Below are 12,633 nucleotides of genomic sequence, written 5' to 3'. Positions count from 1 at the left end.
AATCTAGATTCCACCAAAACTAGATCTGAGATTTCGGACTGCCATTAAAGCATGCTCCAAGCTCCAATCGACAGCCCACTACCACCATTCATCGTCCCCTCAACCCAAACAACAACAATATCAACAAAAAACGTTCAACTGTGTTACTGCAGTGTTTGGTTTGGGCAAGCCGCCATTGATGGACAGTGCAAGCTTCGGCAGCTCCCATCTACCGCCCTCACCCACTACAATCAACACTAAACAACCAAGCAAACCCAAAAACCCAGCCCAACCACCGATTCGGCCACCGCCATTCTCGCATCTTGAAGTTTCACTCAACCCCCAAACTCCCCACTACCACCGACAGTTCAACCACATCCACAATCCATTTAAACTCTAACATCACAGTAGATAACCAAAAAAAAGGAGTTTAAACAAGACCATCAGGACGATTTGTCCCTGTGGCTTGGCGACGTCTGTCGAGATTCAACAGTCCGAACAGTTTCACTACTAACCCAAAAACACTATACCAATATTTAACATACCAATATTTAACTAGTTTAAACAAAATAACGAAACAGGACAAAAAGAATGAACAATAAAACAATTTTTGTATACCGGTGTAGTAGAAAACTAACTACTCACCTGTATGAACAGCTCGACGAATCCTCCTAAATTAAAATTCGTCAGGCCCCAACGCCTCCAAAGAAACCGGTTCTCTCCATTTTTTTAATATATTTTATTCTCCGGGGAACCCTATTTTCTAGAAAAAGTGTTTATATACTTGGGTCCAAACCCAAGCCTCAACACCGACGGGCCCAAAACCGTGCCCACGTATCCCGAAGTTCAAATCCAATGAATTTTGAAAATAAATAATTAAATTAATTAATAAATAATTAAATATGTATTTTTTAAAATACGCTGCATAAAATGGCATACTATCGAACTTGGGTGGACCCGGCCAGGTGTTGTGGTGCTCCAGGTGGAGAGGAACATATCAACCAAGCTCGGGTCTACTACTGTGTTATGCTTTACCATATTTGGGAAGCTCGGAATGAAACAAAGTTCGAGCACAAGGTCCCCAAAGATAGCACGACTCATCGAGGGAAGTGTTCCAATCATCACGCAGAAAGTTGTTGCAAAGCCTACAGAGAAGCTCTCCCTAATCCTCCTATTAACTATATAAGAATAAATGCTTTAAATGATTTGTTTCCAGTAATACCAAATTATGGCATCCTTTTACGGTTTGATGCTGCCTTTCACAGGGACACTGGATGCGCAAGTGCTGGATGTATGGCTTGGAATGATGTAGGAGAGATAGTGGGAGCAACTGTTAGGATTTTCAAAGCTAAAGGCCCTGAAGAAGCAGAGATGGTGGCGAGTGAGGTAGCTATTTTGCTGGCTTGCTACCTGGGTAGATACAAGTTTGTGATCCAAGGAGATTATGAAGAGATCATTCAGGCTTTCAATGGGGGAGGATGTAGGTGGAATTTGAGTGCACTTCATTTTGCTGTAACAAAACACTTAAGTAATCTAGAGTCTGTTATGTTTAGTTGGTTGAGTAGGACTGTAAATATTGATGCTCATCAGTTAGCTCAGTGGGCAATCCACCAGCTACCTATAACATATTTGCCAAAGTGTATGGTGGATTCAAACTTTGTTCCTTTATGGTTAAAAGGTTCTATATATGAAATGAACATGCAGTTTATCGAAAAAAAAAAAAAGAGAGAGCATGGTAATAATTAACAAAAAAAATGTCACCGTGTGCCATTGTATAAAATGTATAATTTTATGAACAACTGTGTACCATCTCAACTACAGATTTCTAAGAGCATCTTTAGAGGTGTACCATTGTATAAAATGTATAATTTTATGAACAATTGTGTACCAGCTCAACTACGATTTCTAAAAGCATCTTTAGAGGTGTACCATTGTATAAAATGTATAATTTTATGAACAACTGTGGTACCAAAATCAACTACAAATTTTAAGAGCATCTTTAATGATATGGTGAGACTTGAAAAATAGCAAATTTTTTGAGCAAACTAACATCAAACCAAATAAACACCAAACAACTTCAAAGGAAACATTAAAGAGTGAGCACCAAATGTACATCGTGATATTTCCAAAACCGCGCTAAATAAAGCCCAACACAGCCCCTGCTTTCGGAACACCGCGAGAGAAAAACCCACAATAGAGGCTTGTTTTGTCTAGAAATGAAAAGTGTTTTTGCCCACGCCGCTACGGTGTTGGGAAAGTCGCGAATAGAGGTGTTGGGAAAGTCGCAGTTGTTTGAAATGTCATGCGTTGTACACTTGGTTCAAAGATTAAAACTAACACCAAATTCCAAACATTTGGTGTTTGGTTTGGTGTTTTTGGTTTGGTATTCAAAAGGTCTCACCATTAAAGAAGAAAAACACCACATTTTCAAAATTTTAGTGTTTGGTGCTCAAGAGGTCTCACCATTAAAGATGATCTTAGGTGGGCATCAAATCGGTTGCATTCATTGAAATCCTCCGCAAAAGCAATCGATCAATTTTGCCAACTCTAGTGGTAGCAAAATTGATAATGGTGTGACAAATGAGTGTAGCTTGAGGCCCCGCGCACCACAAGGGTTGTCTTTTGAGTTTTGTAAGAACTGATGTGTTGCGGTTTGGGTTGGATTTTGGATTTTGCATCACTGAGAGCAAGTCTAATGGAGAGCTGCTAAATTGGGCTGCTAAAAGGTGTCACATAGGCCTTTTAGCTTGTCTAGCCAAATTTGGCACCCCAAAATCAAAAAACCAATCCAATCGTGTTTTTTGTTTTGAAGTGCTAAATGATACGGACGGCATAGTTTCTGCCGTCCGTCTATTATTTTTTGAAATTTTTTTGGACGGACGGCACGGTTTACGCGCCGTCCGGCCAAAATTTAAACTTTACCTGACGACATAAACTATGTCGCCCATCTCCCGAACTTATTACAAAGAAATGCTAGTGAAGGTTTTAACTTTGGTGGTTTTTGACTACTTCCAAATTTAATACCTTTTTAGCAGCCTCATTGGAATGACATTTTTGTGGTTGGGGTGCTATATTTGCCTTTAGCAGCCCATATAGCCCTCCATTGGACTTGCTCTGAACCGAAAAAATAATAGTGTAGCCGAATTCAAGCAAAACTCGATAGCATTGTAGTGCATCCAAAACCAAACAGAATCCACAAGAAGATATATTACCAGCTGGAATCGACCCGATCCAAACCAAAAACTATAAATTCAATCGAATCTTAGATTATCAAGTGAGTGTATGCGAACGTTTAGAGTTGGCTTTTTTTTAGAGGGCGTAAAATGTGTCTTAGTTGTTGTCTGTCTGTCTGTCCCCTTTTAATAGTCTCTCTCTCTCTTCTCCCCCCTTCATCTCCTGCTCTTCTCATCTCCTAATTTCCTCTTCATCTCCCTCCTTCATTTTCCTCCTCTCATATCCTTCTCTTCTCTTCATCTCTCTCCTCTCATCTCCTCCCTTGCTACGCTCACGCCCCCCATCAAGCATGCAATTATTCTAGTATAAATTAATTTTAATCACACAATTTCTAATACTTGTACAAAATTAATCATAAATACTAAAATGTCATCCTATCGGGTTTGGGTTTAATATCGGTTCAATGGATGGCTAATCTGGAACCAAATCGTTTATCTAATCCAAGCTTAAAATTGAACCTATTGCCAACCTCAAAATTACCAAACCCAAAACCCTTTTTTTTTTTTTTTCGGTTTTCAAACTATCTAAACCATTGAATGATACCCACCTAGAGATATGTTTTAACCTCAAAATTTCAAATTAATCATTCATTAAATTCTTTCTCAAGTCATTAAATTCTTTCTCAAGTCTTTTGGGTGGTGATTTTTTTTCAATTATATCTTCAACCTCTTGGTTTGGAGTTTGACGGTTCTTACTCAAAATGTAATTTGGTTGGTTTCTGTCATTTCAATTTTTCTTTTCTGCCTCCCTTTCTACTCTTCACGCCTCATTTTTCTTCTCTTCGTCTTCCTCTTCCTCTCCCTCTCCACTCTCCACGCCCTCCTCCCTCTCTCTCTCCAATTCTCCATTTCTAATCTTTCGTCTCCAATTCTCCGATTCTCTGCTCACGCCCCCACTGCTATTTAGTATACTAGTATATGAATGTATGCTGAGTCACGGAGATCATCCACTCAAAAAAACCGAAACCAAAATCAATACAGTTCGTTCAATATTAAGTGACTGTCGGACACTTTGTATTAAATCGCGCCGGATGCTAGCTATAGGTTTGTGGAAAAGAATATATATTCAGTGCCTAGTGGTTCCTGGCTTCCTGCTGCCCCTTGTTTTTTTAGTAGCTTCTTGTCTGTCTATTAGAGACAAGAGAGTTGAGACTTGAGACCATCCCCATCCAAGATTCAATTTTCAAGGGACCCTGCAACTCGGCACGTGTGGCGCGTGGGACATATCACTAACAGTCTAACAGTCTAACACATGCAGATAGAGAGTTATTTCCGCCGGTTCTCACTCCACTTTTGCAAGAATAAACCACTTCGACTCAGCCTTAGTACTTAACCAAAAAAAAAGTCTTCTCAAATTCTCTGTAATGGATGTGGAAGAAGCTAACCAACCAAAGAAGGCAGCTACAAGGGAGCTGTTAAAGAAGTTGGAACTTGGGCTTCTTCCCTATGACGACATTAAACAGCTTATAAGGATTGAATTGGCAAAACGTCTTCAATGTGGTTATAAATCTACTTGTGAAGAACAAGTAGCTGAAGTCCTCAAGTTGGTTCACTGTAAGTCTCCATCACATCCGTCATAAATTAACATCATTAGTTATATATAAAGATGTATAAGAGACCCCTTAACGATGACTCAGACCTAACAAGTTGGCATTGGTATGGCAAGTACTACTTTATGTCATTCTTCCTTTTATGTCTCAATTGCAGCACTGCAGCATATGAAAATTGCAAATGAGGTTGAAACTTTGGATTCTCAACTATATGAAGCGCCTATGTCTTTCCTCAAGATCATATTTGGAAGCAATATGAAAGAAAGGTGTGTTCATCATTTCTCTATTATTGAGAATGTGGATTCTGATCCTTTGAGATTCTTTCTACTATTACTATTTAGTTCTGTTTATGAACTTAATCAGTACTGAATTATATACAATTTCGTTTAGTTGTTGCTACTTCAAGGATGATTCAATGACATTAGATGATGCTGAAATTGCAATGTTGGACTTGTATTGTGAGAGAGCTCAAATTAAAGATGGTAATAGTGTTCTGGATCTTGGGTGTGGACAAGGAGCTCTTACTCTCTTTGTTGCTCAGAAATACAAACAATGTCGTGTTAAAGCAATTACTAATTCCATCTCGCAGAAAGAGTACATTGACGAGCAATGCCGGTAAGCCTAGTACACATAATTTTCCATCATATTAAGATTGTTGTAACTCATCAGGATGCTTTAACACCGAGTCTGCTTTTTAGGGCTCGTAACTTGGTGAATGTGGAGGTCGTTTTGGCAGACATAACAACATACGAAACAGATGATACTTCCGATCGAATACTCGCTATAGGATTATTTGAGGTGTTTATAACCAATATGTCTTAAGAGTTGAATACCTGAAATTGAGTGATTCTGGGTTACGAAGTAAGCTTATATGATCTTTCTCTTTTTGCTTATTTATTAGCACATTCAGAACTACAAACTCTTACTGAAAAAGATCTCAAAATGGATGGCAAAAGACGGGCTTCTATTTGTCGATCATATATGCCACAAGACTCTAGCTTACCAGTATAAGGTACATTATCAAGACATATGTATCTCATTATGCTCATATGACAATTGTGCCTAAATCAAGACTTGTTTTTTGGTGTCCACTTTCTTCGCCATACGTAGAATTGCTAACATGTAAGATTAACCATGACTGATTAAAAATTTTGTTGTATAGTACTAAGACAAGGTACGTTATGAGCTATGACTATGACTTGTTACATTATGTGTTTTTAGGCTCTAGATGAAGATGATTGGTTCACAGAATACATATTTCCTGCTGGGACAATATTTTTTCCATCTGCCTCATTCCTTCTGTACTTTCAGGTGAACTTATCTTTGTTGCTTAAAAAATCGATTTTCATAAATTGAAAGGCTTATTGACATAAGTAGGAGATTTTGGATTGATTTTCTCTAATTTTTCTCACAGGATGATGTTTCAGTTGTAAATCATTGGATTCTTAATGGAAATCATTCTTCGCAAACCCAGTAAGTGCCAATGCCTTTACTTATATTAGTTGTTTGCAATGTAAGAAATTGGGTGGATTAGTCTTTATAACCAAAATTTCATACCGGACTCCATCATTAATGTAACATTTATGTTCTTCTCATTTGATGTATCTCGTGTTTTGTAACAGTGGAGAGTGGTTGAAGAGATTAGATGCAAATAGTGTTGCTATAAAGCAAATATTTACGTCCTTAACAGGCAACGCTGAGGAGGCTTTGAAGATGATGAACTTCTGGAGAATGTTTTGTTTATCTGGAATAGAACTTTTTGGATACAACAATGGTGAAGAATGGATGACATCTCATGTACTCTTCAAGAAGAAGTAAACAATATAAATTGGTACCTTGAGAGAATGGCATGCATATGCAACTTTGTAATAAATTTTCATGTTGCACATTTTAATTTGTAATAACAATGGATTGCAAGTCATGTTCTGTGTGCTATTGACTGCACACTGCACCCTGAACATTGGATACCCAGAAATGGGTAACACTAAAAGTTGGAGGCCCAACCCGAGTCCACTAAAACTTACTATCTGTTTGTGAAAGAACGTCACCTTTGTCTTTCTTCTTTTCTTTCTCTCTGTTTTTGTGCTTCTTTGAGTGTTAATAAAAAAATGAGTGACAGAGAAATGGATTCATCAACAGAACAAAGTAACAGAAACACAAGTACAGTGAACATATACCCATTAAGTAACTACTACTTTGGTTCCAAGCAATCACTTAATATCAAAGATGAAACTCAAGCTGAACATGCACAGAGAATGAAAGCTAAGTAAGTTCTTCTTTCCTTGTATTTTAATGAATGTCCATATGTTTTTTAATTGGTTTTAGTTGATGGGCTTGTGACAGTTATGCTACTCATGGGTTGAGGACTTGTGTGGAAGCAGTTCTTGTGGTATGTTTCTTTCTTTCTCCCTTTTTTATTAACTCTGTTGATAAAGTGTTAAGTGACAATATTTGAAGTTAAACCCAAGCTCTAATAGAGACAATTAAGTGTAAGTTCTAGTTTCCAAGTGTCTTTAATTGCTATGGTTCTGTTTTTTAATTGTTAGCAACTATACTGAAGAAATTGGACTTAAGTTATTCTATGATATTTGGAAATTAGTTAAGAATCTAAATCCTTTATATTTAGGGGAAAAAAATATAAATAAAAATGAAGTCCTTTCGAGATTCAAGTGATGAGAATTTCCTGATCAATTTATCTCTAGCTTCATACTATGTTGGTAATTAGTATTTTTTTTTTTTTTTTTTGCACACAAGTAAGGATATATTATTAATTTATATAATATAAAGAATGTTACAGCGAGAGATGTGAATTACAACTATTCATCTAGCTACAAGAGGTTCCTAGTCAAATCTATAGTATGTCCTGAACGGGCATGCATTTTACAGATGTGATAAAGGAAGGCCTGGTTAAGCTCCATCGTGTTTCTCTATGACTCAAATGAGAGCCCTTCTTTGCTGCAGCATCCGCACCAAAATTTGCTTCTCTTAGGCTAAGTCCAATGGTCGCACCAAACCACAATAGTATAGTGTATAGAGTTAGCGAGTTAGCGTTTCCGCATGCAATGGTTTTCCAAGTGGCGTACATGATTTTTTTTTTTTGACTCTCCAGACGCCATTGTCAAAGGCGTGTGGGAAAAAAATTTTAAATCTAGCCGCCACACAGTGTGCCGTGTAGCTTAGATTTCTTCTACCTACCACTCATACTGGCGTGTAGACTTGACGCTATCTCGTTAAAACTAGCGCTATAGATAGGTAAACTTATACCGATAGCGCTGGCGGGTTAGTGTTTTGACGCACCATTGGATCAGAATTTCCATGATATTTGGTGTTTTGCCGCACCATTGGACTTAGCCTTAGTGTGTGTTATCTTCTAGTATTCAAGCTTTTGAATTGCTCTGACCCGCCTAGGCTTTAATGACCATGAAAAGTGTTCACCCTTGATTACTAGTACAACTGCCATTGAATCACACTCAATCCACAATTTCTTCCAGTTCATATGAACTGCTTTCTCCACTGCCAATATCACTGCTGTACATTCCGCGACAAAGTTTGTGACAACCCCCAAACCTTGAGCAAGAACCCCTAGAAGTGCTGCATTTGAGTCTCTAAATATTACCCCTGCTCCACCATTGCCTGGGTTCCCAATAGATGCACCGTCTGTGTTTGCTTTTACCACATCCATGTCCAGGTGGTATCCATGATACTTCCCGGATTCTGGCTGTGGGTTTAGATCTGCCTTTCACATTCAGTTGAGAGAGTAAACTCAGGTCATCCACTGAATTAAACATTGTTCCTGTGGCTAGCAGACCTGCCTTACTAGTTCCCCGCAGAATGTCTCTCTTAATCACCGCTATGTTGAGAGTTTCTTCATTGAAGAAAATCTTGTTCCTTGCTTTCCAGACCCCCACAATTAGTTCCATTGATGCTGCATTCCAAAGTTTATGTTTAATTGGACTCTGATGATTGCATGCTGTTTTTACCACTTGGAGATCCAGTAGAGGCAATGCAACTTTGAAAATCTGAGAAATCCAGCACCACAATGTCCTAGTGAACTCACATTCCCACATCATATGGTTTGAACTTTCTTCCTCTTTGCCACAATCCACATAACCTGCATTTAGAAACGATCTGAATGCCCTTCTTTCTGACCCTATCATCAGTTGGAATAGCATTCTGAATTATTTTCCATACATGCCGTGCTTTCCTAGGAAGTATATGCCTATTCCACACCCATTTATACCAGTTGACCTTGGTTTCCTTCTTTCTGATTACTTCAAAAGCGTCATTCACAGAGAAGACCCACCGTCTTGTGCTGGCATCCATAACCTAGTGTCCAGCTCCTCTCCAGATGGTAGAACAAGCGAATTCACATCAATACCACCTACTCTCGAGAAGACTTCAGAGACAGCATTAGGTATGTTCCAGTTGTTGTCTGCTATTATATCTGACACTTTGGCAGTGTAATCTTTCCAATTAACTCCTTGAACTCTATCTACAATAGCTACACCAGCCCAGGAGTCTTGCCATAGGTCAATATGTTTACCCTGACCCACAATCCATCCCATGTGAGGCGTCATCTCTTTGGGTGCCCATTGTATCCCTGGCCATATAGAATATTTCTTATAGTAAGAAATCCACTGCCCTGGCTTCATGGTGAACTTACTCTTAAGAAAGTTGCTCCATTCCGTATTTCCTGTGAGTAGGCTCCATGAAAGTTTCATGAGGAGAGCAAGGTTGAGCTCCTTGAGCTTCCCAATGCCTAAACCGCCCTCTTCATGAGGTTTGCAAACTTTCTCCCATTTCAGGGTGATCCCTTTTCTGACTATAGGGTTACCCGGCCATATAAAGTTTCGAATAGTGCTTTCACACTCCTTGATAAATCTATAGGGCCACTTATATACTGATGTTGTCGTCTGCAAATAGAATATGAGAGGAGCTAGGGCACTTACCTGTTGGTAATTAGCACTTTATCCTGGTTCTTGCGTATCCAAATTGTTGGCAATATATCCAGGCCATACTGAATTGTATTAAGTTATCTTATCTGAATTTAAAGATACACGGTAGAGAGCACCTGAAAAATGTAGTCTGCGAAGATGTATATTTTTCCGTACTTCTAGTATGTTTGCTGATATTGTATGTCACTTCTTGATTTACCTTTTAGTGTTTGATAAAACAGGTTGAATTGCATAAACACCCCCATTTGTTGGTGCTCCAAGTAAGGAATTCTGTATTTAAGCTTCCTGGTGGACGCTTAAGACCTGGTGAATCAGGTAGCTATTATAGGTTACAATGTATAGTATATTTTTTGTGAGCTTGTCTGCTTGTGTAATGAAACTTTACACTTACCCATCTCCCAGACTATAAAGCCATGTAGTACATAATATAGTAATTTCGAGTAATGAAGGTTTGGCTTGTATGACCTAGGAAGCACGGATACGGATACGACACGACACGGATACGCGGACACGGCATTTTTCAAAAATATAGGATACGGATACGTCATGGATACGTTTGAATAATATATATATAAATATTATATAATTGAGCATTTTTCACCAAATTCAAATTAAAATAGCAATTCTACTTCATAAAATGACCAATTCAAACACATTAAGCAGCAACTTTGTATAAGTGTATAACACTGCAAGCAAATGCCAACAAAAAAGTTCAAAACAATACAATGGATTTGTCAATCAAGTTGTCCAACTTCAACTATGTCATCTTCTACATCTTAATTCACTTCATCTTTATTCTCTTGCATCTCTTCTTATCTTGGATTTTATTTCACTTGTTTTTTTTTTTTTGAAGTTCTAAATTTTTTTTGTGAGATTACTATTCCCGCGTATCGGAAATTAAAAAATCGGATACTCCAAATCGCGGCATCCCGACATCGTTTGAGGCGACGGGCGATCCGTGTCGAATATTATCGCATTACACGGATACTTCACCCATACAGACGTATCCGTGCTTCATAGTGTAAGACATCTTGGAATACAAGGCCTCATTTCCCATGGGAATATATGTCATTTTTTTAGGAGCATATATGTCTATATGCAATGATGTACTCAAACAACACTCGCATATCCACTTTTCTTGCTAACGCAGAGCATCAACTTAAAATGAAAACCTAGTGTCAAATTGAGATACCTTTCAAAGATAAAATGAAGTAAATGCACACTTGCACACGGTTTGGAGGCAGACTAGGCAGAGCACGACCTTGTGTTTTGTATCAAGTGAATCTCACTTTATTGTGCTTGCACATGCATATTTACTGGGATAGGCTCAAGTTTCCAATGCTGAAGCCTTTAGGTTATATTCTAGGTGATATTTTATTGTACCAATTCAACTAAGACACTCCCATTTTCAGAGGTGGATGGACTGAAACGGAAGCTTTCAAGTAAGCTTTGTGATGATGAAGATGGAAGTGACACTGATTGGGAGGTGAACCTTGTGATTGATGGAGATATATATTGTAACAACCTGTGAATTTAATAGCTTATATTAGATATTATTCTACTATATAATGTGGTGCCTTTTGGTGTCCTACATATATGAATGTCCTAATAGATAACATGAATAACGTATCGAATTGGACATGGCTAAAAGTTCTTTTTTCTTGATCTCATAGGTAGGAGAATGCGTCGGAATGTGGTGGAGGTCTGATTTTGAAACTCTGGCATATCCATATTTTCCAACAAGCTTACGAAGGCCTAAGGTTATTGGTTACGCTTCTCACTTTGCTCAAGTTGTACTGACATTTCTATTATAACATTTGTAGTGCTCCACGTTTTTCAGGAGTGCACAAAACTCTTCCTTGTAAAGTTGCCAGTTAGCAAGAGATTAATTGTGCCCAAAAACTTAAAGCTGTTAGCAGTTCCATTTTATGGGATTCACGAAAATGATAAGGTGCGTCATCTATGTCTTTCATCCTTAAAGCATTTATGTGTCTACTAGTTATTTGATTGGATATAGATAGTTTTTCACTCTAACAGAGATGATTATTGCAGACCTATGGTCAGGTAATATCTGGAGTACCAATGTTGCTATCTAAGTTCATCTTCAACATCATTGAGGACTAAACTAGACCCCCTTCTCAGCTGGAGAATGGGATATATATTAGATTGAGTTCTGATGGAAGAACTTCATAACTTCAAGAGGTGATGGTGAAGCAAGTGTAGATATTACGCCATTATAGACGTACTCTCTGCCACAATAGGTTAATACCTTTTCTGCAGCTATATTGTCGTGTATGAGTACAACCTCTTAGAGTTGAATTCTTCATGGGTTCCTAAAAACTCCTCAAGGGAACACAACTAGACAAGCTGGTACGGCTGTACTTCTTTCAGTCAAGTAACAACAAACAGAATATTGATGTACGATCTGTTTCATCTGTTTTGTATTCTCGAGGAGTTTACTGTATGATGTTTGAGTCGTATTGTGATTCGGTTATGCTCTTTGTATATGTATGGTATCTGTTTGGACTTCACCTGTTACCTACGCAGTTGGTTTGTGAGAAAATAAGTGAAAGAAAATGATAAAGACTATTCGACGATTCTGAAGTATTTAGTATGTAGTGGCAATGCGCATGTAGGCTAAACATTCGATTGTTAGTCAGTTCTGTCCCGAGATAGCCTTGACGTAGTTCTAGTTCACCTGATTTTCAATATTGCAGCACTTGGCAGAATAGTTTGATTTCTTTCTCTGGATCAACATGCACTTTTAGTTATGCCACTTATGTTTATGACAGTTTCCCTAAATATTTTACAAATTTGCGGGCATGGTTTGGATATGGTGATTGGCATATACTCTAGCTCAACATGTTCAGTTGTCAGAAACAAGCTGCTGGGAATAGCAATAGGAAGACATATATG

General features: G+C 38.2%; 3 protein-coding genes across 3 annotated transcripts in view; all 3 read left to right on the top strand.

Moving 5' to 3' along the window:
* Positions 1-1,725, top strand: part of LOC147507094 (uncharacterized) — a 40,314-nt gene extending 38,589 nt beyond the window's left edge. The window contains exon 5 of the mRNA XM_086599649.1: positions 1,245-1,725. Coding sequence (XP_086455775.1) covers positions 1,245-1,725 — 481 coding nt within the window. The remainder of the gene's footprint in view (positions 1-1,244) is intronic.
* Positions 1,726-4,131: 2,406 nt separating this feature from the next.
* LOC147507093 ((S)-coclaurine N-methyltransferase-like) lies at positions 4,132-6,683 on the top strand. Its single transcript, XM_086599826.1, has 8 exons — positions 4,132-4,766; positions 4,920-5,028; positions 5,153-5,377; positions 5,461-5,560; positions 5,664-5,774; positions 5,984-6,073; positions 6,177-6,235; positions 6,385-6,683. The coding sequence occupies exons 1-8, from the start codon at positions 4,577-4,579 to the stop codon at positions 6,578-6,580; spliced, it is 1,080 nt and encodes a 359-aa protein (XP_086455952.1). The 5' UTR covers positions 4,132-4,576; the 3' UTR covers positions 6,581-6,683.
* A 50-nt stretch (positions 6,684-6,733) lies between these two features.
* On the top strand, positions 6,734-12,314 carry CFIM-25 (homolog of CFIM-25). Its single transcript, XM_086599830.1, has 7 exons — positions 6,734-7,028; positions 7,106-7,151; positions 9,939-10,032; positions 11,130-11,203; positions 11,391-11,477; positions 11,558-11,668; positions 11,770-12,314. The coding sequence occupies exons 1-7, from the start codon at positions 6,871-6,873 to the stop codon at positions 11,839-11,841; spliced, it is 642 nt and encodes a 213-aa protein (XP_086455956.1). The 5' UTR covers positions 6,734-6,870; the 3' UTR covers positions 11,842-12,314.
* Positions 12,315-12,633: the final 319 nt, after the last annotated feature.

The sequence above is a fragment of the Coptis chinensis genome, chromosome 3 (assembly GCF_015680905.1).
Source record: "Coptis chinensis isolate HL-2020 chromosome 3, ASM1568090v1, whole genome shotgun sequence".
Lineage (NCBI taxonomy): Eukaryota > Viridiplantae > Streptophyta > Magnoliopsida > Ranunculales > Ranunculaceae > Coptis > Coptis chinensis.
This window is presented reverse-complemented; position numbering and strand designations above follow the sequence as displayed.